Raw genomic sequence first — 26,477 nt, 5'->3', positions numbered from 1 at the left:
CCCTCAACCCTGTCCTATAGAACAACGACCTCGTATTAGACACTGATGCTCGTCCCAAGCCAATCGTATCGTAAGCTTACGTTTTGATGAAACTCTGCATCTTCGGGGTTATACATAAGAAGCAAACCTATCCTCAAAGACCCAGCTATGTAAGGGGAAATTACACTGCAATAATTAACTGAGAAAAATTCTTTAACGACTGCGAATAGCGAATGTACGAAAACTTAACCCAACAAAGTTACCTAGCAGTTGATGAACGCGTCCCACATAAGCGGGAAGTACGGCACCAGTCAAACAAACATATAGGTCAACTACGCCTATCTCTAAAACGAGAATGGGATCAGCATAAGACGGCGTAAAGAAGTTTATAAAACAAAAGGCAGCGAGCAACCAACGAAGGAATATAGCATTTGGCACGAATATAATTACATTCACAAAAAAATAACGGTGCCAAACGCATTGAGCTCTACTAAGCGTTTATATGGAACATTAACAACCGCTAGTCGTGAAAGAGCACAAACATTTAGTACCTTCTTCGAATCCCTAATGCAACAACGTAATCATGCAGCCATGGATAGGAACGCTACCGAGAAATGACTGACGTCTGATGCTTATTCCGTCAATCATCTATGTTTTCATTGCGGTCTCTAGCTACAAACCACCCACAATGTAAAGATTGCCACAAGAGCTACTCTAACATCACACAATATGTGGCAGATTTATTAGGCCGTTAAACTTTTAAATTATTAACCTGTTCTAACTGAGAACCCTCAAACTAGCTGGGTTAGGGTGATTGTTTTTTAATATATATTAGAGGTGTTCCTCTCTGTCTACGGCTACTCGAAGGGATTCGACAATAGCTTATCTACCAGTTGCACTCTCTAGGGTACAGAAAGTCCCGCAGTGACGCGCGCTTATATCGAGAGGGTAAGCGGGTTAAAGCCAACGTTGGATATTCCTTTGCTCAATCCAGGAAGTAACCAAGGCATGGCGACGAGGTCTGGCACTGTCACTAGGTAATTACATTGTGTGCTTTTGATCAGCATGCCAACGGTCAATGAGTGTTTTAAAAAACTGAAGCTAACGGGCTGCATTTATTGTTTCATTTTCGGCGGGTATCTTCAAGTAGCAGATGCCCCTGATGTCCATTGAAAATACTATCACCGTACGCACGAAACTACTCAATATCGCCATTGAATTTGATTTCTCTTTCCTGATGTTCCTCCAGCTCCCGGCAAAGCTCGACCCAAAGACGAGTTTTTTTCTTGATAAATGTTCTGCAAATTGCACACAAAGTGCACCACGCGTATTTCGAATTTGCCTTAAATCGACTCATTTTTTGTTCGACTTACACAATTCCAGTGTATAGCTTACAATTTTGTAACACGTTAAATGTTTTTTTTTTTTCCATTTTTAGCTGAGAGAGCCTTTAAGATCCAAGCTTTGCTTTTTCGATTACGGCAATGTATGATTGTCATTCAGGTTCCAACATCTGTTCTTTCCTCGCTGATCTTCAATCTCCGTTCTTAAGGCCACCTTATCTAATGGCCTTATTTAGTCCCCGATAAATTTCTGCGGTACTGTGACCTTCGGGGAACAAAAACTTGACCACCACTATTTTTCCGCCGTAAAACCGTCCGGCATAATTCCGCTGGTCTTTTTAAAAAAACAGGAAAATTTACAAGCCAAATGTTGTGTGCTCACGATGCGTAATTCGTAAGTTATTCATTTTCAAAGTGTGACGGATTCGCTTTTCATAGCCTAACATAGTTTGTGACGTTCTAACTGGGTCTTATGCTCATTTGTTCCAAATGAGTGAATTTTGCGTATCTCTACTGAAGAAAAATGTTGAATCACGCATGACAGTCGTAGTACCATATGGTATCCATGCCTGACAAAAAGATACTGAAGGGCTTGACAACGTTGGGACTGATTTAAAGATGGCACGTAAAACGTCAAACACGATGTGAGAGACAAGAAATAGAAATTTCACCGATTTTCGATTCATTCAACATCATTAATAATAAGTAGATATTTGAACGTAAAAATAAGTATCTTCCAAATCTGGAAACAACAATATTCGGGACAGGTACCAGATCTCACAACAACATTTCAATGAATCGTATACTTAAAAAACGTTTGTAAATGATATGTTTCCATGATGGATCTCCCGTGCGCTGCGCAAGCAATCATCGGACAAAAGGCAAAAAGATGCTCGTTTGTTTTATGTATACATACGCCATTGTGACAAAACCTTTGAATAAAAGTGTGTCATTATTACTCATTCAGTCAAAGAATAGGTAACGAAACAGAGCGGACTGATAAAAGCATCCATTCTCACCCACAAAGGGTCAAGCCCATGAAATTCTACTAAATTGTTTGAACCTTATCATACACGCGTTAATTAAAATTGTCCTGTTTTCATCATAACGTATTTTTTGCCTTTTCACCGGAAACGAGAAGACCAACTTTGCAACGGAACACTCCTCAATCCATCTTTAATTCGCCGTTGGCATAATAACAGCAGCGTCTACCCCTGCTGCCGTCTATAGACATTTCCGTTCGGGCTAAAAAAGCAATACGATCAGACCCACTTAGAATTGAAGTATGCTAGGACTGTTCGGAGAGCAACTGACATGGCGGCGACTTTTGCGTATCATCGTATTTTCCTTCAGTTCTTGTTATTGTTCAGCGATTGAATTTACCGATTTAGCCAGCAGACGTTTTCGATGGCGGTGCTACGGTTGTTGCCTCAGCGAAACGAAACGCAGCAAATGTGACATCGGCAGAAGTTATAACTGCAAGAACCGTTTATTTAAGTTACATTACGTCATAATCTTTTAGTTTTCACTGACCATATATATATATATATATATATATATATGCGTGTGCGTTTGAGTGTCTGTGGTGAGCGAGAGGATAATGGGAATGAATTAGCATTGTAGCAATACATGACCGCTGTCACCAAACACAATGGGTAGACGGCAAGATAAGGGTGGGATCGTGCCAATGAAAAGCAGGGAAAGAGGTGTAAGGGATAAGCCTATGGCGGACAGGACCATGGCGTTCCGTGACATATGGTCAAGGCAGGTAGATATGATTTACCAACTGCTTGACATTTCGCTTTTGTCGGCCTCGTATTGAGCTTCTTCTCAAGCACAAGGTACCGATTTTTTTAAGCGCTGAAGAGACGTGAACATCAAGACAAAAAATAAGATGAGCACTGTTATGAGCAAGAGGTCAACGAAAACAAAGTTTGGAAGGAAAAGATCACTTTTTTTGAATTTTTTTATTATAATGACCCCACCCCCCGCCCCGCCTATACCACTTCTCCTGCTTCACTCCAGTAAGTGAACGTGGGTTTTTCTTTTCCGCGAAATTTACCGAAGTGTGTAGTTGTACTAATGAGCAGCACAGTAGCGAAGATACGTTGAGGGAAAGTTTATTGATACCACTCGGGATATGAGTAAGTCAGCACAGTTCAGCATGATGCTAAACTTCTATGGCGTCAGACGCGCTAGCTGCACTAAAAGTTTATTTAGTACAATACTAAGTTAGAGTGTTTAGAATAGTCATGGTTTTTGATGAAAGCTCGCCGACGTCTAAGAAGCTTGGGCCAAGTTTTGGTCAGTCGGCAGCGATGGCGACGGCGACGACCTGGACCCTACGCAACGCGGAACGGAAATCATTGAAAATAATGCAGGGGACCTTAAAGACCTCTAAGTGATATTTTTACTATAACTGCTACCACTACTATCACAATTTACGTGCGTCACAATCTGTGATGGGGTGGTGTGACGACCTACGCTTACGGATACAGCAAAGAAAGTTACGTTAGACGGCAGCTAGACTGAGAAGTGAAGACAGCCGAATGATGAGAATCGACGTGTTCTGACACAGCTTCAGCTTAAGCATAAGCTATACACTATTACGGTTATGGCTAAAGATCGATTTGAGGTCATATTGAAAATGATAATGTTCCGTTGAAGTTCGTGCAGTTCACCGAAGGGAGATACCGAACAAGGGATTTTTTGTTGTGGTACGTGTCGCAAGTAAGTGAATATAAAATTAGTAGGTGTAAATACTAGGATCGAACATTACAGCTCACACGAATATTTTATTGGCCGTGTCCTAACCGATGTCGAAATACCCTTTTATTATTATATGTGAAAAATGTTTAGACCGGTACGGTACATTTAAGGCTCCGACTTGTCAACAGCAAATCATTTTAGACTCCAAGTGGCGCCCGGCAATCTTCAACGCGAAGTAGAGCGCCTCTTATTTTCTTGCAAAAAAAAAAAGCTGTTCTAAAAAAGTTAGGCCACAAACAGTCAACCTAAATCCTACTACCGGCACCTAAGCTAAGCTTCCTTATAGCCGGAAAACATATAAGCACCCTAACTTGTTGAAACACAGTTCAACACATAATGTTTACTCTATACAGATTGACACGCCTGCGATTTCTTCGTTATTTGTTTTTCTTCTGTGAAACGGAGTGGAGCTTGAGTGAAGTGAAGGTGAAAACGTACGCGCACAGCGTACCTGGATATTGTTAGAATATTAGCAACAGATCTTGAAAGCAGCCAATTCAATAGAAAAACATAACCTTTATCTAATATTTATCTCTTTTCCATGTTGTTTAGTAACAACAGGAACCACAACAACAACCTAAATTAGGTAGCAAAGCTTCGAGATCTATGGGGTAAACTTACTGACCAACCCAATGTGCCGAGACAGCAACAGCGAAAGACGATCCTTTTTCACTCAATTAGGCTATCTATCCTAACCTTATGGCTGGCACTGACCAGCCTAATTCTGCCGCTATTACGCTCTTCTTATCATCATCGTCACAGTCAAAACGGGAAAAACTTCTATATTTTTCATCATGCTGGCTACCTTAGCATGGTCCAGCGCGAACGGAGCCAGTTGCCTAAAAACGCCTCGCAGCAAATACGCTCAACAGTAACAAAGCAAAGGTGATTAAAACAATTCTGACTCGTCGTATCGTGAAGATTTAACTTCCCTTGGGCTAAGCTGGGGCAATATTCCGTTAGAGCTGTGGGTGTCGGATCAACAAACACTGAAATGTAATCTGCAGCTTTTTTTTTGCAATTATTTTTATTTTACATTTATTTATATTTAGTGTTTGACTCAAACGCGATTTTGGCTCAGACGAGTCGAGGATGGGGTTTTTTTCGTCTGCCTATTTTCTTTCAATACAATTAAATTGTGCTTATCAAGCGGACGCAATCGCTGCACAACATAGCATAGAATAATTCAAGAATATAGACAAACAATGGAAACAATCTTGACGATTCGTGGAAAAGGAGAGCCTTTAATATTTTTGTATATAATACAGAATTTGTAAGTACCTCACTTCACAGATCAAATGAAGAGATGAGCGTATGGCTTAAGGAGAAAGTGGAATTCCGTTGTGTGGGTGAGTTTAATAGAGATCTTTTGAAGAAAGCTTATCTATAGCGTTTGATATACATACTTGCCTTTAACCGATTGAAATCAATCGCCGTAACGTAATTTTATGTTACTAGATCTCATAAGTTATCACGTATTGCGGCTTATCTGCAATTGAGATAGGCATTCAACTCATACATCACAACTCACGAGTGACCAAAAGCGACAGCTCGAGTTTTAAATAGATACAAGTTTGACTTGCCTTTAAACTTTTGCATTAATAGCTCTTAAAATTAAAAATCGTATTTAATTGCCAGTAAAAAAAGTTACAAGTGTTAACTCTAGCAAACTACTCATACGTAAGATTTACGGGAGTCTCGAATACGTCGAGAAATTGAGTTCAGCTAAATAGGTCTGTTGCAGAAAGGATTGCGTTCAATGGGGCGACGACGTAGGGATCACAGTGGCCAGCACTAGCTGGTAATATAAGGCGGTCCCCGGAGCCGGAATAATGGCAGAACTCGTAAAGAACCACTGCTAAATGATGCCATAAGTTAGAATTGTTTTAGCTATAGCAAATAGCTAACGGATAGCGTGGAGTATCTGTATATTTTGTATTTAGTCAAAACGTATCGGGAATATTAAGTTGCTGCGTAGACGTCGCGGAACAGTTATGAAGGCGTAATGCATGAGACTCAGTTCTTTGCTCACCCTTAGATAATAAGCATTGTCCACTATTAAATATTTCTTGTTTGGTTTTCAGTCAACTAAAATGACGTTACGTCATGTAAGTAAACATGAAGTTCGTTGTACAACTGAAATCGATAAACTGGAAATTTTAATCACTATTTACAGTATCTCAACTGTAATGTCAGGTAAATCAGAACCGGCAAATGGGAATAGCCACTAACATGAAGACTTTGCCAGCGCTTCGATTAACTTATTCAGCCATTTTGCTTATTCTCTGCAATAAATTCTCTGCGCTGTAGAACGGAGCTTGCTAAAGTACAGCCTCTCTTGCAATGAGTACCGTTTCATAACTATGGACTTTATTAGGGTATTTGGTTGACGTTACGCGTCTGTAATTGTTTTCGTCGTCATTTTTCTGTCATGCCATTATCCCCTAGGTAGGTCAGAGCGAACCCGCTACCGTGTCAGAAGGTAGACCTGTTGCACCTAACTACAACAGCATGTATCTGAACTCAGTTTTTCAGTAATTCTTATTAGTCAGTGAAACTAAGCGTTCAATTTATCACAATGACTTGTCGATGTGAGGCCTTCAGGTATTGTTCAGATAGGCTTCCCTCGTCACCCCATAGACTCTGTTCCGTCTTTTGTATCTTCAGTTTCCGAAAAATTCCATAATATCTAAATAGGCCATCTCGAGTTCATTGGGGCGTTTTTAGCAGGCGAGCTTCTATACCAACATTTATTTCTCTGTATATAGGCCATAAATGCCATAGAAGACATTTTAACATAGTAAGCCGTAAACGTTTTTCAGTGACGAGGAGAAAAATGCGAACTAGTCTACTGCTACGACACCATCCTTCTTCATGCAACAACTTCCCTTGTGCTTCTCGAACGCCGTTCAACTGTGTAAAATACGAGTGACTGATAATTACGTGGAGGCAAGATTAGCTAAAACGTTACGGTCATATTCAATCCCGACAGTATTGTGTCTTTTTACGTAAAATAGACCTTGGAACGCGAAAGAAAAAAGAAAATGTCACCAGATGCGATTGACAGACCAATTCTCTTGCTTAGCCGGCGCTATGGCCGTTGTTATTGTTGTTGCTGCTGCTGCTGTTGTCGTCGGCATCGTGTTGAGCCGCTTCTCGTCCTCACGGCCACAAGCGAAGTACTTGGGCTTTGTGTCTACTCCATACGGCCACACTGTGGCCAAAGGCAGCAATCGCTGTTACTATTGTACATACAACCTTATGTGCGGTTTTCTCTGCCCGTAAGTATTTGTCTGAGTGCGTGTGTGTTCGTTCGACCATGAACATTACGTTGATTTCGCGTAATCACGACGATCGGCCACTGTCCTCAAGTAGTGGGCCACTGTTCACTCCCACACTGAAGTACTCGCAGCAACGGCGGCAACAGCATCATTAACAACACGTGCTGAATGAGCACTTGATGCTTGTGGGTCAACTAAAAATATCGCGAAAATGGGTTAGATTGAACTGACTGTGACTGTCCTTCGCTGTCAAGCCACTGCTGTTGCTACTGCCAGAGCCCTGAGTGAATGCGTTCTACTAGCGACCGTCGGCGAAAGCTCGCAGATTCCAATCATCGTCCGGACAATCAAAACGGGAAAACTTCCTTTCTGCATGTGAAGGGAAAGAAAAAAGAATAAAATGAGAGAAGGTGAACGTCACCGTCCAGCCAAAAAAAGACTGCAGCCTGACACAGTCACGATCGACTCACGAGTTTACTCCGGCGCTTCGGTAGGTTACATAAATTTCACAGCAAACTAGTTTAGCAATATATCACATGCTAAACTAAACTAGAAACAATAATTCACTTGATTGAATAGTAAACGAAACCGAACGTGCTACGCTGAATGCATCACGCCACGTCAGCTACCGGAGCCTCGAGTGTCGACATTGGTGCAGTGCAAACATTAAACTATCTTAATAAAAGGCATAGGTCTTTGTTGCGACATATCTTCCACGAGATTCAAATTCATACTATACTATTAATAAAGACGAGTCTGTCTGTTAACAACAAATCCAATTCACGTTTGTTTTCTTTAATACTAATGGAACATTAGTATTAGGATGCATTGTATCTATTTCAGCGTCATGGCATTTTTTATTGCGCGAAGACGATTTTTCTTATCTACAGAATATTTTCTAATGAAAATTTGTGTGCAGACTGATTCTGTGGCTGTTTGAATAATGGCTTACTAAACTAGCCTTCGTTGTGTTCGTCGAATATCGTCTTTGCTAGAAATGCAATTTGTCTTTAGGCTTTTCCTTTGTATAATGACTTGCAAATAGATTTCTCTAATTCGTTGTTTTGCTTCCAATACCAGAAGCCGATGTAATACATCGTCTCATATGGTTTGTTAAGATGCATCATATTTAGCCGCACAGTACGGTGCATCGCGGAATCTTACCTGATGTAGTATGCATGATCTTCCAAAGACAATCGACGACCTTACGCGAGGCGCGTGGCCGTCATACAAATGTTGTCTTCGTATACATACGCCGCACCAAGTCGTGCGGGCCTTCAATCGTACGCGAAAGTCTTCACAGACGCTCACACACATACTAGAGTAAGGACTGTCGACTAAAATTGAACGAGTATCTTGAAAAGAGTGAAATCGTTAGGTGTGAGAATCATAAAAGCCAAATAGAAGTAGCCAAGTGACACCTGTGCATAGCCCTTAACGCACAGCCTACTATTTTAAAATGCTTAGCGTCGTCCAGCTCGGCTGAATCGATTCGTTTACAGAATTAATTTGAGTACCTGACGTCACTTAACGTGGATAATCCAAGATGGTTCTACGAATTATAGGGAGAATATGATCTACCAAGCGATTCGTACATCGAGACTAATACGTTTATAGATATTCAGCTCACTCAATAGAGAATAATATTTAGCAATTCTTCGCTAGGACACTTCAGGAATTAACTGCAGACGTTTCGTTTTATAACGTGCTGTCGAACGCCATTGAATACAAACGGTGGCAAATTATATATCGATTTTTTTATTCGCACTAGGTCTATCCCAAAACATTCAAGTGACCTGAGTTTGCTATTAAGCAAATAGACACTATGATGCACGCTAACTCTACTTGTATCATTTGATTCTATTACATTTTTCTTCCACATCTCATTGGTAATAACTGCGTTTTACCTCGCGAATTTCATAAACGCGTTCTTGAAACATTTTTGAAAAATGGCGGGCATGCAAACGTTAAATTACCGTCAATTTAGCTTGCGGGCAGTTTGATTTATTAGACAGGCGTAAACAATAACTACACGAAAAAAGATAGCATCAGAGTGACAAAATTCGGAATTCGTATAACGTCCATTTGCTGATTGGGCTAGAAATGGTTGAAGATGAGACCTGTAGCTTAGGGGGTTCGTCGCACAAAGCTCTTTTTAAGCGGGAATTCATTTGTCAAATTGATTTTGACCCAACCGTGTAACCGCTTTTAAGTTACAGAAAAATCCTAAGAAAACAAGACTATATATGTATGTACACCCTTACCTATTATCGGTGTAAAAGATAGCTTTGCTTTCTTTCCCACCAAATACAAAATGTCTTTACCGAAGAAAGCGAAATAAATGAAACGGAATTTGACTCGAATGCTTGAAACTCTTTAGAAAAGCTACACTCACTGCAGTTATCGATGCATGAATACGCATGACGCATTGAGGACACTGACCCTCAATCTTGTCCCGAGTCCTCTTAGCACGTGCCGTGACAGTAGGCCATTGTTTCACAAATTCGCCACTAGCGTTTTCGAGAATGCACACATACTCTATTTAAACGAGGGTCCCTTTTGTTAAGCCTTAAGCTGGTCGGCGTCGAGTCGAAAGCTGAAACCTGAACTTCATTTATCATTTCAGCGACGCGCGAGAGAAGAGCCGCATAACTAAAGCAGTTTACGTCGTCGCTTAAAATAGAAACAATAGATAGAATCATGTTTTCAGCATTTCCAGGCTGCAACTTTTCGTTTCGTCTGATGACGACTGTTTCCGCCGGTGGGCAGCTTCGCTTCGTTTGCGAGTTGGCCGCCATTGACCATCCGTTTTTCTAATCCTTTTGTTGTTGCTAGCATCCAGCCATTTAATGATTCATTATCACCCTCTGTCTCTCCTCACCGGCGCTGTTTATTCGACTTATGCAATACTATTTTATTATATAAATGTATTTTTTAAGTAGCGTTTTATTCTCGGAGCTCAATAGAATCAAGTAGTTCGATGTAATACTTTCTGTCGTTGCGTTGGTTGCCAATAATATTGATATTGGTAATACAAGAGTATCTGATATAAATCTATGGGTTTATAGCGCTTCTCTCAGCTGTCGAATGGCTAACATTTTTATCTTGAAAAATTGACTTTGCTGTAGTTTGGACAATAAGAATGATACTATTGAGTGCATAGATGACACTGATATCATAGTAGGCCAAAAGTCCTATGGGCCTCGGTTTTGTAGCCAGAACAATGCTTTATTTCATATATATATGTAAGTAACAGAGTATAAGTCTAGGATACTTCCAGGCACGGAGGTGCCACTTAACCTTTTTTTGTTCCTAACGCAATCTATTTAATACAAATTTAGCTGTTCACGAGTCAGATTCTAACACTGAATTATGCCTAGTAGCTTTCTGTTTTAGGTCCTAGAAAAAAAACAGAGTCCGATTTGTGCAAGGTCTACCAACAGTTGTCTGCCAATAAAGTAAAACGGCTAAAAAACATTTCTGTATAGGCCAACTGAATGTAGATATATTATAGATCTACAACTCATTATGTCGATACTTTAGAGACCAATAATACTACGTTGTTTAAAAGAAACTTATTGCCAGATTAATGAAAAGTAGACATTCTCAACTCTCAGTAATTTTTTTTTGCCGCCAATGTTAGCTAAGAAGGTTGTGTCCACATGCTGTATAGTTATATCAAGTGTAACATGTACATATATATATATATATATATACATATATGTATATATTTATTATGTACTCACTATAATGGAATTGCCTTCGTATTAATGTACGCAAAATGAGTGTCAACTCGCCGAGAACAAATACGTTTTTAATTAATTTACTTTTCTGATGCTTGAAGGAAATGAGTAGCCGGCTAACAACTGACCGCCAGGCAGCCATCCCTAGGCCTTGACTCCTTCAAAAAATTAGGTCGACCCCTGCGCCGTATCCATGATAAGAATATAGTGTAGACAAAACTAGCTCTTGCAACTCATATCGATGCAAAACTGGATTGTACAAAATACCTTTGTATGTCCAACTAGGACCTGAGCGCACATATGCAAAGGACGTCGTGATCCTAAGTATGCCAATTTGAAAACAAGCTCCAACAAAAAAGAAACAATAAAAAAAAAGTTGTTACTTTTGAGATAAAGTTTTTTTTCTTGAAAGTCTAAACCGTGTACAGGAACGTATGAAGTTGTGTAACCTTACGCATATAAGATACATTTCACATGATCAGAAAATACGGCTTTATTCGGTCATAGCATCTAGCGTTCATTTAGCCGAGCGTTAATTAAACCAAAGTGTAATTATAAATTCTTCGTTGTCTTTAGTACACGTTGTCAGGTAGATTATTAGTCTTAGAGAGCCATAGAAGCTAAAATGCGACGCAGACCCTCCCTTAGCAGGAAATATACGTTTAGTTTTTTTGTAGAACGTCCTGGTTTACATGCTTCCCGGTACGAGCATGTACTTATGCATTGCTCCAAAGTGACATGACATTCGTATCAATGATATGCACGCTAAGACGACAGAAAGCAACTGTTCTAAAAAATGAGCATCTGAATTATATACGACTGCCAGCTATGTCAGAGCTACGAAACTTATACATTGTCTTTCATGTATGCACGTGTACGTGGGTATAAAGTTAATGTGCCCTATCCATTTGTGCTGATCGTGCCTCGTTCACGTTCCTACCAGGAATCCGCTGGCGTTGTCGTTGCTCTTATTACGGCCATTGTCTGATGAGGTGACAAAGGCCAGATCTCTGCATGCTGTCAGCTAAAGCAAAAGATCATCGCTCGCGATGATAATAATCGTAATTTTGTTAACAATAAGAATACTGATGATAACAATCGCGCATGTAGTGTATTGTCGGCATAACGTATTGTTTGTAACTCACTTTTAGTCGTAAGATAGAGCCGAAGCCCAGTTGCTGCCAAAACCCGATCGGTTGCTGTTTATCGTACTTCTCGCTTGTTGACATTGCTGCTTATGCAGTAGACCTTCGATATCTGCTGTTGCTTGTTCGGCTGATTTTTTTTTGGTCTAGCAGCTGGCTACAAGATCTGGCAAAACAGTATACAGATCATATACAACATATAGAAAAAAAACCAGCCTACAAAACAGAGCAGAATTCAACAGCAATCGTGCGGTCAAAAGCTATATCAAAGAATACCAAAACATCGGCAGACTAACACACCGACCGAAAAAGAACGACGATATACAAATTATAACAACAACAATATATATACACACATATATACACCTTCTCATCCAAACATGGACACACACTGGCCACTTACGCACATCTGAGCATCGAAACGTACTACGAGGGCCTGGTCTTGTAAGGCCATTATTTTTACGCGTTTCCCATTTTCCTCGCTGTCTTTGCACTGCTTTCTGCGTTCGAGCAAATCGACACTCGCGAGCGGTGAACGGCAAATGAGACTGCTTTTTCCCGGACTTTCCGGCCGGCATCGATTGTTCAACTACTCCGCCGGTCACCCACCGTACCACCAGCACTATAGCTTAAGTAAAGCCTTATAGGCATGCGCAGTCGGACAGTCTCAGTTAGCTAATATTGCTACGCAGCAACAAATCACTCGGTAAAATATATATAATAAGGTAACAGAGACGAAGCAAGACAAAGACTGTTTTTCTAAAGCGTCACACACAGAAAAAAGAATTGATTGCCACTGATTAAGTTTGATCTGAACACGAACCAGCCAACGAGTCTAGTGTTATTCGCTGCATGCGGTTGTATATATTTATCTCAGTATTATCCACCAACCCAATGATTTCGGTTTATGAGGAAATGGAGCTCGGTGGTGACGATTTAAGCCTGTTTAAAGAGCGCCTATTTCAAAACATGCTTTGTATGCTAAGGGTGTCAGCATAACCAACCTTGTTACTATATTCTGATTGTAAATATCCAGTACGTTTTTAGGATATATTTGCTGGGAAGCAGTCACTATTCCTGATTCACAGATACTACGACGATATTACGGATACTCGACGATTCACAGACGATATTACGGACGGGGACATAAATTAGACGAAACGCAGTAAGCAAAATAGATCTTGCTTATATGTTTCAATAGAACAGTGATAATGTTAGTGCTTCATTCATAGCAATGGGCACGATTTTATGCAGGGACCCGAAAGTATAATGAGCAATTGATACTCTTAGTTTTTGTCTCAAAAGCCGTTGTATTAGTCATTTTAGGTAGGTTCTTCACTTACTACTAGCAGCACATGGGCTCAGATAGAAATTCGAATAATAAATTATAGCGAACGAATTTCGGTAACATCCTAGCTAGGCTTCCGGCAGCGCTGGGATATTTAAAAACGCAATTAATTTGATTATTATTTTTTAAATCCATAGAACTCCATTTAAATGTCATTATTGTCTAAGTATCTGTCAATTATACTACACAATAGTTTCGTTTGTCTTTGCAAGAGCATTAACTAAGAATATCTATATCCTTGTTTTGTCAATTCAACCGTGAGACTAGAGGAAGTTACAGATATACGCATCGCATATGTAAAATCGTGAAGATACCCCATTCGAAGGTGACCTTCATTAAACGAACAAAAAACAGTTCACGAAAAACTTTAACGAAAATTAGCTTTCTGATTTGACATTTTACAATCTTCACACTTAAATGATATATCCGCGTTCGTTTTTCAAGTAGCGTTTACTATGATTAACTTATATATTATGTCGATGTATGACAATTTGGACAACAGTCGAGCAAAGGCAAGAGGCAGAACGTTTCTCCGCTAAGACCTGGTCCTACCGGTTCCATCGCGCCATTACTAAGACGACAGGTCAATCTAATGAGCCCCAACGCCATGCACCATAGGCCCATGAATGAATGCATTGATCTAAAGAAAGACTTTAACGCGAAGTGTTAAAATTTGGATCTCTATCGATGGTTGGATGTTAACTAATTAATTAGAATAGCAGGGTTGTTTTACGTACACATTACACGTACACATTTTGCCAGTACGAAAAAAGAAGTATCAAATTATTTCATTCAGACAATTTGCGCTAACAAACTTGAAACTTTCACATGAATATCTGACTAGGTAAGTTACCCATGATTGGGGGGGGGTAACATATATCTACACTACGTCGACAGAAATGCTTCTGAAGTATGAGAAGATACAAGCTCAATGAGTCACATCGTTGAGCCACCCTTTTTGGTATACGTTTACGAGGACCTTATCTTTATATAAAGGACTCTATCGATAATCATCTACCTTCTTCAGTACGAAGGCTTTAGTACCAGCTAACCAAAGTAAGGTAGAGAGAGAGGCAGGCTACATCCTACTCACAGGGCTGCTAACTACCAAGCATGAACCATACGCCTAGTTGACTTCATCGCACTACTATTTCCAATGATAAAAGCGATAGAAACTCGGAAACATCAGAAGTCTGCTACATGGCGACGCACAGTGACGCGGGCTTCACTAACGAACCAAAAGCCATAGGTCCGCCTCTGTGCACAAAACGGCATGGCAGTACCCCGTTAGGTCGTCTGCATGTGCTGACCTCTGGCGGGGCGTAGGGATAGCGATTGTCGAAAAGGTAATAGGTGTATCGTTTGACTTTATCTCCCAACTGAAACGTCGCAACGGGTGCCGAGTATGGTATAATATTAACTGTTAATCCTTTATCCCAGCACCACCCCACGATGGATTGCAAAGTATTTGTATTGACCCTTAAATAAAATTATCCGCTAACTGGTTTCAGCTGATATTATAATATAACAAGCTAACTAACTGTGCTGTATTGACGTACACGTAGAATTTCCAACAGCGACCCGTCTCATACCTAGTTTTCAATTTGTTAACTTATGTCTGGGGTATGTGAGCTCCAGTTAAAAGGAGGTTACTCTTAGGGCGTTCATTTGTTGAAGCTGACTTTTATAGTCTTTTTTTTTGGGACAGAGGTTTTTATGCGGTACTAGGCTATCCACCGAATAGAGCTGGTACTACTGGATCTTCTGAAGTCTCTACACGCAAGGGTTGTGCCATTAAAACGCTGGCGCAACGTTGTTACACTGGAAATCTAGGGATAGACGGCTGTCATTTTTGTTCAAACGCTCCTGCAAAGAAATGTACTTCTTTAGGGCGCCGTGTAATTTATGTATATCCAGAGGATGCAACGAAGCAAGAAATTGTCGCGCTTTAAGAGACCACGTTTTCACTGGTTGCTCCGTTATCAACCCTGTTTTTTACAAATCGATGTACAGTCAGAAGTTGGAAACGTGTCAATCATTTGCAATATAAGTAGAATATAAATGCCTCCAAATCTAACAATATCGTGATCATAGGCTAAGATGCTGTCCGTTCGGAGGACTTTATTCGAAAGAAAATGCCGCTAGCCTCGCCCGTAATAACTGTAGCAACGTACATTACAGTAGGTTCGAGGGAGCTAGTTGTTTAGCTTTATCCGATTGTATCAGAGAAAGCTCTGAGACAGTTAACCCTCAAATTATGTCTATCTAGCTTAGCGAAATTCATTGTATCTGCAGCTCGTAGTCTATCCAACAAGCAAGCGCTTACGAGTCAATTCATATCTTTTCTTACAGCCCATTTTAATTATATTAAAATCCTCTTTTTTGATACGAAAGCGAATACTGATATCAAAAATTGACCAATTACTTGCTATATATATATATATATATATATATATATATATATATATATATTGCTCGATGTCCCCCTTTTAGCAAAGTTGTCGTATGGCCAAATCGGGATGGCCAGTCTTAAGTGTCCTGTGGCAGGCAGGCAGGCAGGTAGGGCTACTTTCGTTTCTTCAGTACTTACCACTATACTCGATTAAACTCGAATAATGCTCTATATGTAAGCACACACGGATGCTGGCTTGCGGGGCTGTACACAAACGTTTGGTGAGATGTAAATTCGTCTGCTAATTTCGGCAGATATGTCGGCTTTGCTATGCGTGGCAATAGATTACCACGATAAAATGGAGCGAAGTTTACTGAATAGTATTTTTTTGCAGTTGACTTGACTGGCCTTGACAGACAGCGCTTTCGAGTTTTATATGTGTCGTGACACTTAACAGATCTCATCGCGTATGCGTATTATATGTATTGGCCAGTATCCTGGATAGTAATTTTGTGTTTGACACTAATCATGTTCTACCAGGTAATTGTTTCTCTCAGATTGGAATGTGCTTGTATAATGCAGCTAGCTTTCTTGCTAACGTGTCATTTGGATTTTTTCCACTTCCTCTGAGGACAGAACGTAACGCCATTAGCACAAGTTAGGGTAAACTTTTGTCAGCTCAATAAGGATGACAATACATAGAAATAACGTTTCATAGATAATAGAATTGGAGTAAACTTATATCGTAGCCAGATGAGGCCTACGGTTAGCTGGCAGTTGAAAATGCAACTTAGCTTCGCCGATATAGATAATCTGTTAAGATTCTGTGGACCCATCAGCCGTAACGGACCCCCGTGTCAAACACTAACATAGACTAAGGACAGAGCACGAATGAAGCATTCTAATAGGCGTACTTTAAGTCCGCCGCATCTGTTCTATTTAAAGACCTATTTAAATCGACTTGCTCTGTTCCCTTTCAGTAGGAATGCAGAACGATAAGTCAACGCATCCTTCTATTCAATTCGTTCTCGTTTAAACTTCTACGCCGAGCGCCCAATTTGTCGATAGAACTCTGTGTGTTCTATGCAGGCTATGAAAGGCGGTTCGACGACACGTGAATACCCACTGCGTCAGCTTTGACGAATAGCCGCTAAAACGTTTTCGTTTGAACTTGACTTTTACGACCTCAAGAGCCTTCGCAAGTTCCTAGGGTATTCACCGATCCATCTGAGTGAAACTCTCTGCACTCGCCGCTGTACCTGACTTTTTCTTCTGAAACATGAACTTGTTTTTTGGACAGAACCGATTAGTGATGGCCTTAATCTGGTGTTTGTCAATGGAGTTTTCAGATCGCCAACAGCTCCGTTGGGGGCTATGATCCAGACACGTTGTTCGCTTAACGGTATTTTTTGGTCACGCACGTATACACCTGATGCAATGTCTTGCGTTACAGGCATTTATTCAACGATGTTTAAAGTTGCAGTTGGGAAAAACTTATATCTGCATTCAAACCAGTTACGTTTTGTGGGTGTACGGGCACCACTTTCAATGGTATCATAGTTGCTGCTCCAGCTACGACATCGTTCAGTTGCATTTCTCGAAGACTGATTTTAGTAAAGATCGATGCTCTGTATGTCCTGAAATCTGTTTAGCTGTTGAATCGTAACTTTATTTGATATATGATATAAATGAATTGACAATTTCAGAACAGCCACTTAGATAACTAGCACAGAAAACATAAACAGGAAGGAAGCGTCATCACCACTTGATTCGATTGCAATCGGTGATGCACGCATAATCCTACTGCTATATGAAGAAAGGTGGAACACCATCAACATTATTATATATCAATAGTTTTCATTTTTGCTCATACGACAGTCTATCAATAATATTTACTATATACTTTTCCTTAAGCCTAGCAGACGAAGTGATAGGTAAATACCGCAAAATTTCGTTTCCACATGGTCCAACAACGAACAAAATCCCATCCATCCGTTCATAGTTTGATTGATGACAATTAAATACAGACTGGATCGATCGGTATATGGCTGCCACTAGTTGAATTCAGATCGAAGCTGCACGCTGTTGACGATGTATGGTACATGCTACAACAGTGTCCACGAATGATTACCACCACATGAACTTCAGTATTCGAGCGCTATTTAGTGCCATTCGACGGGGAAAAAGGGCAATCGCTGAGCCGCATTGGGGCATAATCTATTGTTTGCTATATGATTCTATAATATGGTATTTACACATCTCTTGCTGGTTTAACAATAGTTGAAAAATGTCATGTCTACCGATGACATGAGCAGGGTTGGGTCGGTCTTAAGGACGAGACGGAAACCCAAATGCGACATTTATATAGAATGAATATTACTCCAATAGCTTTGTTTACTGATAGAGATACCTGCAGGGTGAGGTTTTTTGTGCTCGTCTCACTTCACGTACCATTTTTGCTATATTGAAACTCCTATAATAGCAGAGCTGCACTGGCCAACATATGCCTGTACGTGCGTGACCAGTTGGTCAGGGCCGTTAACATCCGATTTGTGTTTCTCGCGTACAGTTACGTTGTCGAAGATGAGATAGAACTACACATGGCGACACGAGGGAGATCTTGTCGTGGGAAGGTTTGTCTACTCTTTCGGGAGAGCTGACCAGACGATTATGTACTGAGCGAACTGGCAACGAGACTTGATCCATTTAAAAACTATAAACTCTTAAAATATGCCTCATTGTCAATGAACTTCACAATGTTGATTTCATCTGCAACGTCTAACTGTTTCATAAATCAGTAAGTATTTCTATGGTCATTATTGGATAGCGGCCGTTGCCGCCGTAAAATACGTTGCCGAAGTCGGCCTGCTATCCAATAAGGCTATTAGCAATTATCTTTATCAAAACAGTAATAAAATTTCAAAACGCTTTATTTTGTGTACGTTTGGTTAAAAAGTGAACGACCGACTCGACAGTTGACTGGCTACATAAAATGCCCTGGCAGGCAAATAGAATTGTTTGTCAACTTGCAAGCAGGGGCACATTGATCTCAGTACAAAAGAGAAATTATAAATATCTATTGGACATAAATGAAGAAAAAGGTTTTCACCGGTTCCGTTGGATTAGTCCGCACCTTTTCATCAGACATGTACGAAATACTAATGAGTTCGCCAGTCACTTAAAGCTGCACGATACGAACGGGTACCTATATACATATATGTTGTATATATATCACTAACAAAATATTATATACATAATTGAACAAATAATCTTCATGTTCTTACTTTGATCTTAAAATTATTAATTTGTATTTGAGTTGTCTGTGACCTTTTTGGTTCACCGACGCCAACGCTCCAGGGATCTGATTCCTTATTAGAATCACTTCATCCGGTTCTATGTACGCCACGGAAAGGTACACATGGTGGACTTATGTAGTGTTTTAGTTTCACGAGGATATCCTAGTTTGTTTGTTGACTAGCTGTTGTCTAGCTGATTAAGTGTCAGTTATCAACCGAGAAGCGTAATAAAGGCTGCTACTCCTTTTCGTATAAACATTCGCCATGTAAATATCTATATGAATCTTATTTTCCCCTAGAACGAGACGTTTATCGAGTTTATCATCCTCCATCCTCCTAATCGTAAGTTTACCAATTAATGCTTTACAATGTTAACGAATCCACATCGCTGATTATTCCATCTCGTTGTCAGGTTGACGCTCTTCCAATTTCGGAAATTTTCCTAGGTTGCGCGATTGGTTACGCCACTAATTAATTTGGTCACAAGGCGAAATTGATTCAGCTCTAACCTGATATGCCACTCGCTCAAACGGCCCGTAAAAATTGCCGTCGTCTTTAGCGGTGGAAGGGTTTACTTCATAATAACAATGACGAGAATCACAAAAACCGGTAGCAATGTCGTCTTAATGCTGAAGTGTTTGACAGCATCGAAATCCTCCACGATCGATGCGCTTGAAACATACTCAAACCCCTACCCATAGCTACGTTACTACGATCGCTACAGACGGTACGAACTACCGAATTGATTAGCTAAAAGACCGTTCGAACTAATGAGGATTGGGGTGGCATCCTTTTTATTTCGGGCTTGACCCATTATTAAATTACCTAGTTCTCTTATGCCTACGATTATGACCCAGAAGACAAATCCCTAAGCCCGGCTTCGATGGACAATGATAAAAAGATGAGCGGGAAAAAAATTTTCCAGGGATACTGTTGGAATACTTTTTCACTCTCCCTCTCTCTCGCAAACGACATAAAAAATTAAAGAAATGAGAGACCATAAAAATGACGCCATTGAAAGGCTCGCGCTGTCGCTATGTGTTTCCCACATGATTACGAGCCGCAATCATTGCATTTCTCCCCTGATTCCTGGTTGTAATAGTAACTATTTGTCTCCACGCCCCATTACATTTCATTTTAACCACACTTGTCAGCCCTCCACTTTATTTTAGTTAGCAATATATATAAAGCGCCTCAGCTGATCCGAGCTAAGGGCCCACATCGTCGTTTGACGCTGTATTGGGCCTCACTGATGTTTTCAACGGCCACTAAAGACTATTTCTCCTCACTGAGGAGAGTCGATCAATGAAGGTTTTTTCAAACCGATACGCGTTAAATACGTAATATATCGCAAAGCAAACATCACGCAGAATTTACTAAACATAGGTGGCCACGAAACTAATGCAATTCATCTTCAATGATTATTTTTATCATATCTGAGCGGATTGCTGTAGCGTATAATCTTGAACCTACCAAAACGTATAGACGACAATCTAATCTTTCGATAATATGTTATCATGGCATCATATAGATTAAGGACACTGAATCATTCAATCATCGATTCTCGATGTGTAGATAAATGCGTCAGTATGTGCCATTCAGTACCTTATCGTTAATTTTATATGAATAAGCGTTTATAGGAGCCGTACGATGTTTTTTTTTTGTTCAAGTAAAACGGTAAGAGATGACAGTTCCAATATTTATCAAAGCCTTTTTTTTCTACCAAAGTTTATAGAACATTTCTACCGGTACGTTAAGCGGTCCAAGCTACACTTCATCTGATTAAGGTCCGCCCTTGTTCCTACATTGATCTTATGCATATGCGGCATAATTCAACGACGGGTGTACATCTATAATGCTTTTTAAACGATCCTAATATACGTTTAGCACATCGACCGTTAGACTAACACGCAAGTCGGATTCTTCTTCTGTTCTTGTTTGTTCTCCAGATGGTTGAAGTACCATGGCTACATGCGTAACATTAGCACCCGTTAAGTTAAGCCCAGGTGACCGGATGCGTCAAGAGATCGCTAAACCTATCTACTTGTCTCGCAGATTATATCCGTACGGTTCCGAACTGGAACGCAAAGTCCTAAGTAGCATGTCACATCTGCTGTCGGCAGAAAAACAGGACGATATCTTTGCCTTAGCACAGGAGCGATCGACGTGTTACTGTGTGGGCACGGTATGAGGCACAGATGTCAGTCAGGCGTGAAACCGAATGGCCAGGTAGTGCAATGAATACTCTCTATTAAATCAGGGCTTGTCAATCGGGAAACCTGCACAGACCTTAACAGCGTCTTTTTCATCGTGCTTAATCAGCCTTGAAGTAGTAGTGTATACACGAACATCACGGGCATGGCAAGCTCAAAACTGGACCTTATTTAGAAGCGAATACAATCATAGATCTTCATACAACAAAAGTCCCTCAATCACGTACTATAAACACTGATATTCTCAAGGATGGATTTGTATCATGTATGTATTCGGTAGAAACGGTTCTGCTATAGTTCTTAATCGAGAAGCATTTCGGTTGCTTTGCCGTCATTATCAATTCGTGTGTTTTTATTGGACAACGGTTGCTACAGATACGATGGCGGTACCTTCGCGAATCTTAATGGCTTGACCACACAGGTAACTTGAAGCGAAATAGCAATACATTTACTCTATAATCCTGTATATGAATTTAATCCGCTGTTTGTTTTTACCTTTCTTTAGTAAGCTGGCAGTACGCTTCGGCTGCTGCTCATAGAGCACGTTGTCAATCATCCACTCGACGTTTTATCGCCGGCAGTCGGCTTTCGTCTGAGCACCACAATCTAGTCCACTGGCAACGATTGCAAGCGAATATGTCTTTATACTGTTCTATCTCGGAAACTGTTCACATCTCACAGGTACCGCCCAGGACTGAACGGACCCCTCGCAACGCTCCCCAAAGCACTCAATAGTAGAAATAGAACATTAGACCGAGTAGCAACTGCTGTAGTATAGCTTGCAGCTAAAGTCTATATTGCGTGCGGAAGTAGATGGCGACCACGTCTCCAGTGCTTTTATGGCAACCAATTTCGGCGATGTCTTTTCAAGAAGTATCTTTAAAAGCGCAGTCGACCGGGATGAAATGTATCCAATTTAGCAACAAAGATGGCGGTTTTATTCAATCTTACTGATCCTCTACGATGGCGAGATACCATTGGCAAAACGTAACAACCTAAATGTAACGAACACCACTGTTTTTCTTTTTTCTATTTTACTAGTACCGAACGCCGCGCGTTTGCCCACACACAAGCACGGTCACAACCACCACAGCAGAAGTCGAACTGTCAGACGTTTTTCGGTAGCTCAAAGCGACAACGTCGAACGACGAAATCTTAACGGCTGGCTCAGATCAGAAAAACGCCAAATCGAACAGCGACAGAAATGGAAAGGGACACCTGCCTCTCTCCTCGCCCTTCTCGGAAAGGGAAGAAAAAACTGGCCAACAGCGGGGCACTACCGAGACCGCTGGCAAAACGTCGCGGTACAGCGGGCATATATGCGCTACGCTATTTCGCAGCAGAAGAATACTATAAGAGAAACGAAACGAAACTGTAAACGTGATAACGGTATATTAACGGTACGATAATGACGTTTGCTTCAGCGACAACGATAACAACAATAACAATGAACGCATCGGGAGTAAGTGGCGAACCGTTGAGTCCCAGTACCTAAATTGTAAGATGACGAATAGTATAAGCTATACCTATATATGCTACTAGCGAAGTTAGAAATACAGTCGAGCTGATCTTTGTTAACCCTCAACTGGGTTGCAAAATGCGTACAGGGCTAGATCTTTCACACCTCAACCTGTTACAACTAGCAAACATTAAGTGAAGTGCACGTAAACATGTCGTCGTCTTCCATACGAGGCCCAAGTAGTTAAAGAAAAGGTATCTAAACCCAAATCTGGAGCCAATTATTCTTTGATATCGTAAAGAGAAGTCTAGAAATTATTCGCTTGCTAGCTGCTTTTCTATGCGAGATATAACCTTCCATTACATTTAGTAACGAGGAACAGCCGTCATTTGTTATCGGTAACAGATTCCGTAGTACGTAGAGGTCGATTGAGGCCCCTCTCGTATTGTATTCGCTTGTATAGTAGTTCGGGTCAACAGATGTCTTCGCTGCACCTAGTCAAATCTGATAGTTCTTTTTTTTCTTCATTTGCCTAACGTAAATAACTTTTTTCTCACTTAGATGCTCTCAGGCTCTAGAATGCTTCCTCAAACAAACCCAGAACAACACGGTATAATCAGAAGTCAAAAATAAAAGGCCGCTTTGTCTGTGCGATTCTTTCGCAGAACCACTATACTTCAGTACCATGTGACAGACCATCCTAATATATCCAACAACTATTCCAAAGCTTAATAGTTAGAACCGATAGATGGAGTACAATTTAATTTGCCACACATGATTATTTTCTTCATTTAAGAATCGCTCCTTCAGAATACTTCAGCGACTGTTTTATTTCCAAATTCATTCCACAGACTCACTAGTAAGCGTCTAATAAAGAATTTGGCGAGCGTTTAGATTGGTCTAGTAAAAGTAACACAGAAAGCTGCTCCCTTATTTTATGTCAGTGTTTCAAGCTATTTTTATTCATAGTTCCAGTTAAGTGTTTTACTTTTCTGCTACCGTCTGAAATCTGCACCTGGATTTGCCAATTACTGTTAGCTACAGCCTCATGACGGATCGCGTCATTAAGTGACCGTACGTATCTAGCCGATAACCAATTCTTGATTTAAGCACAAGGGTGGACTTTGTAGTCTTGGCTAAGTTTTTTTTTGGCATTTAAGGCATTTTTTATGAAGAGTTTATACACTTCACAAACGAGCCGACGTCTCCCGGGGGCGATGTCTACCCCATATGAATCGAGAATGAAGCTAGACTTGCACAGTTGAGTTTATTACTATCGAGATTATCAATCACTAACCTTGCGGTATCTCCCTCTGTAATCTCTGAGTCTGTAATGCCGGTACTGGCGCTCTGCGTAAGATCAGAATATCAGATCTTATAAATTTTCTGTATCGAATAGCCGTAAGCTAGCGCTGCAGAGAACACATACCGTTACAAAATGCCAGTCTTAATATTCAGAGCCATTATCTCGTTAGATAAAGAAGAATTTAGCCAAAGACATCACGCAAATATTCGAGCGATGGCCGTCATTTAAAAAATTAGTAAAAAGTCAACATTTGTAAGCTATAGCATTCACGGGTCTTTTCTGAAAAGCTTCCTAATCATCGACGCTTTGATGGGGCAGGTCGACGGTTGGCAGGTGATGAAGGAAGGGCATGACGGAGATCGTTTCTGCTCAGTGAGGAAAGTCGTTATAGAAACTCATAGCGTACATTAAGAAGTTACGTAATACTAGCTGGTGCTTAAAGCAAGCACAATAATATTGAGCCACCACTATAAATACGCTGTACGCTAAGCGTAAATGAATTAAAAAGCTGTCTTAGACCTTTCTGACCTTTGTAATATGAATTACACTGAAGAACACAGATGTATCGGCGAAATGCCCTTTTTATGACACGTTACGTTACGTTACGCGCTACACTGCCAATGAATTAGAAGTCGGTTGTCAACTTCATGTGAGGTAAGTTAATTTATTGGAGTTTCTATTCCACAGATTCATTGGAATGTCTCCAAATGGTAAGACAAATTGTAGTAAGTGCAGATCACGTCAGCTAAGTATGCCAAACTCTAGACAATTTCTAGGCCATAACGTCTGCTCTGAGACATAATATCTAAACAAGATTAGTGCATCGAGTACCTGATGTAGGGTTCAAGTTTTTTTCACTTGATTGACCGACGTTCCACTTTAGATAGATAGTGCCTTTCATTCAACACTAACTATAGATGCGGATTGTTTTCTATGCATTTTTAGTCGCTCGCATACTAGTGTGTGTGCGCTATATATACATATATATATATATATACAAGTGATAATCCGATTTTTAAAAATAAAAAAAATCATTTTGCAAATACGCAGGAAAATCTAGAAGATTGGAAGAACTCATGCTATTTCTGGGACGTTTCAAACAACCGAAACTTCTGCGTTTCATTTGAATCAGGCATTTTCACCATTGGCTATTCTTAGATTTTTCTAATAATATTCAGATGTGGTCGATTTTGTGTCTATGGGGATATTAAAGCGCCTACGACAGTTCGTAACGGCCGAGAGCTCCCGACCGGATAGGATGAAGCTGTATTGTCACTCCTTCGGCTCATCATAGCGGTTCACCCTGTCGGAATGGCGTAGCATCTTCGTGTTCGTTTGGCTGCTGGACTCGATTGTTGAAGTTTTGAAGGAATTGCTTGCCTGCAGATATCAGCTCGTGAACCAATTTCGCGTTTTCCGTCTAGTGGACCGTATCGTTGTATAGTTGTATGAAGAATATGCGATAGATTGTGCACTTTCGTGACGGTCGTTATCCTGCCAGAGTCGAATTCTGCGCGCGGTAGAACGAATACACACAAGGGAACGAAATTTCATTTCAATTGTTCGCGTGGCTTCGTTGCCAGATATACAATCAATAAACATTTAAAGCGCTCTTCTTTACGAAGTAAAGAAGACCGAGACGAACATCGGAAGAAGCCGTTATAAATTATAGACGGGCCCTTAAGTGTGTTGTACTGTGTATCCTTGGTAGAAGTTCCTAGCCACGCTGGCCATTGTAGCGAAAGGCCTGCTAAGGGAATTGACTCTCGATTCGAAGAGCTGGACTATTAGAAGCGAAAAATTTTAAGCAGGTACACGATTCTAAACACAGAATTAGAAAACAGGCGACAAGATTTAGCTACGCACGCGTTGTATGCAGTCGTACATAAAGTATTGCGTACGAGTCAGCTCGGCGTACGTCCATCCGCGGCCCAAACGCGTTAATAGAATTTGTCCTAAATGGACCGTAATCAGAAGTACGTATCCGTCACTGTTCTAGTTCATTGGAATAGGTGCCTGATCTTACTGCGAATTCTTGCTGATCTTGCCTGTGTCTTATCTGATCAATAGCGTTAACGCAATCTATATGCGTATGTTGGAGGTCTATTTGACGGCTAATCTTGTATTGTCATTTTACCGATACACCGCTTCGTCCCTGAATGTCTGTTAGAAATGGTTAAAGTGGCGCGTTCATTTAGCGGCA

At 40.5% G+C, this 26,477-nt stretch overlaps 1 protein-coding gene across 4 annotated transcripts in view; it reads right to left on the bottom strand.

Moving 5' to 3' along the window:
• Window positions 1-22,688, bottom strand: part of LOC111244514 (uncharacterized) — a 102,179-nt gene extending 79,491 nt beyond the window's left edge. For 2 of the 4 annotated variants that reach the window (XM_086981220.1, XM_022791721.2), the window contains exon 1: window positions 22,005-22,688. Coding sequence is in view for 1 of the 4 variants with exons in the window: in XM_022791721.2 (XP_022647456.1) it covers window positions 22,005-22,065 (61 nt within the window). In the remaining 3 variants the exon portion in view is untranslated. Of the gene's footprint in view, window positions 1-2,705; window positions 2,799-12,260; window positions 12,427-12,667; window positions 13,808-22,004 lie in introns of those variants that run through there. The other 2 variants (XM_086981219.1, XM_086981222.1) reach the window with 2 other exon arrangements.
• Between the last annotated feature and the right edge of the window lie 3,789 nt (window positions 22,689-26,477).

The sequence above is a fragment of the Varroa destructor genome, unplaced genomic scaffold, assembly GCF_002443255.2.
Source record: "Varroa destructor unplaced genomic scaffold, Vdes_3.0 BEIS01000002.1, whole genome shotgun sequence".
Taxonomy (NCBI): Eukaryota; Metazoa; Arthropoda; class Arachnida; order Mesostigmata; family Varroidae; genus Varroa; species Varroa destructor.
The sequence above is the reverse complement of the archived record's forward strand: the minus strand, read 5'-3'. Positions and strand labels throughout refer to the sequence as shown.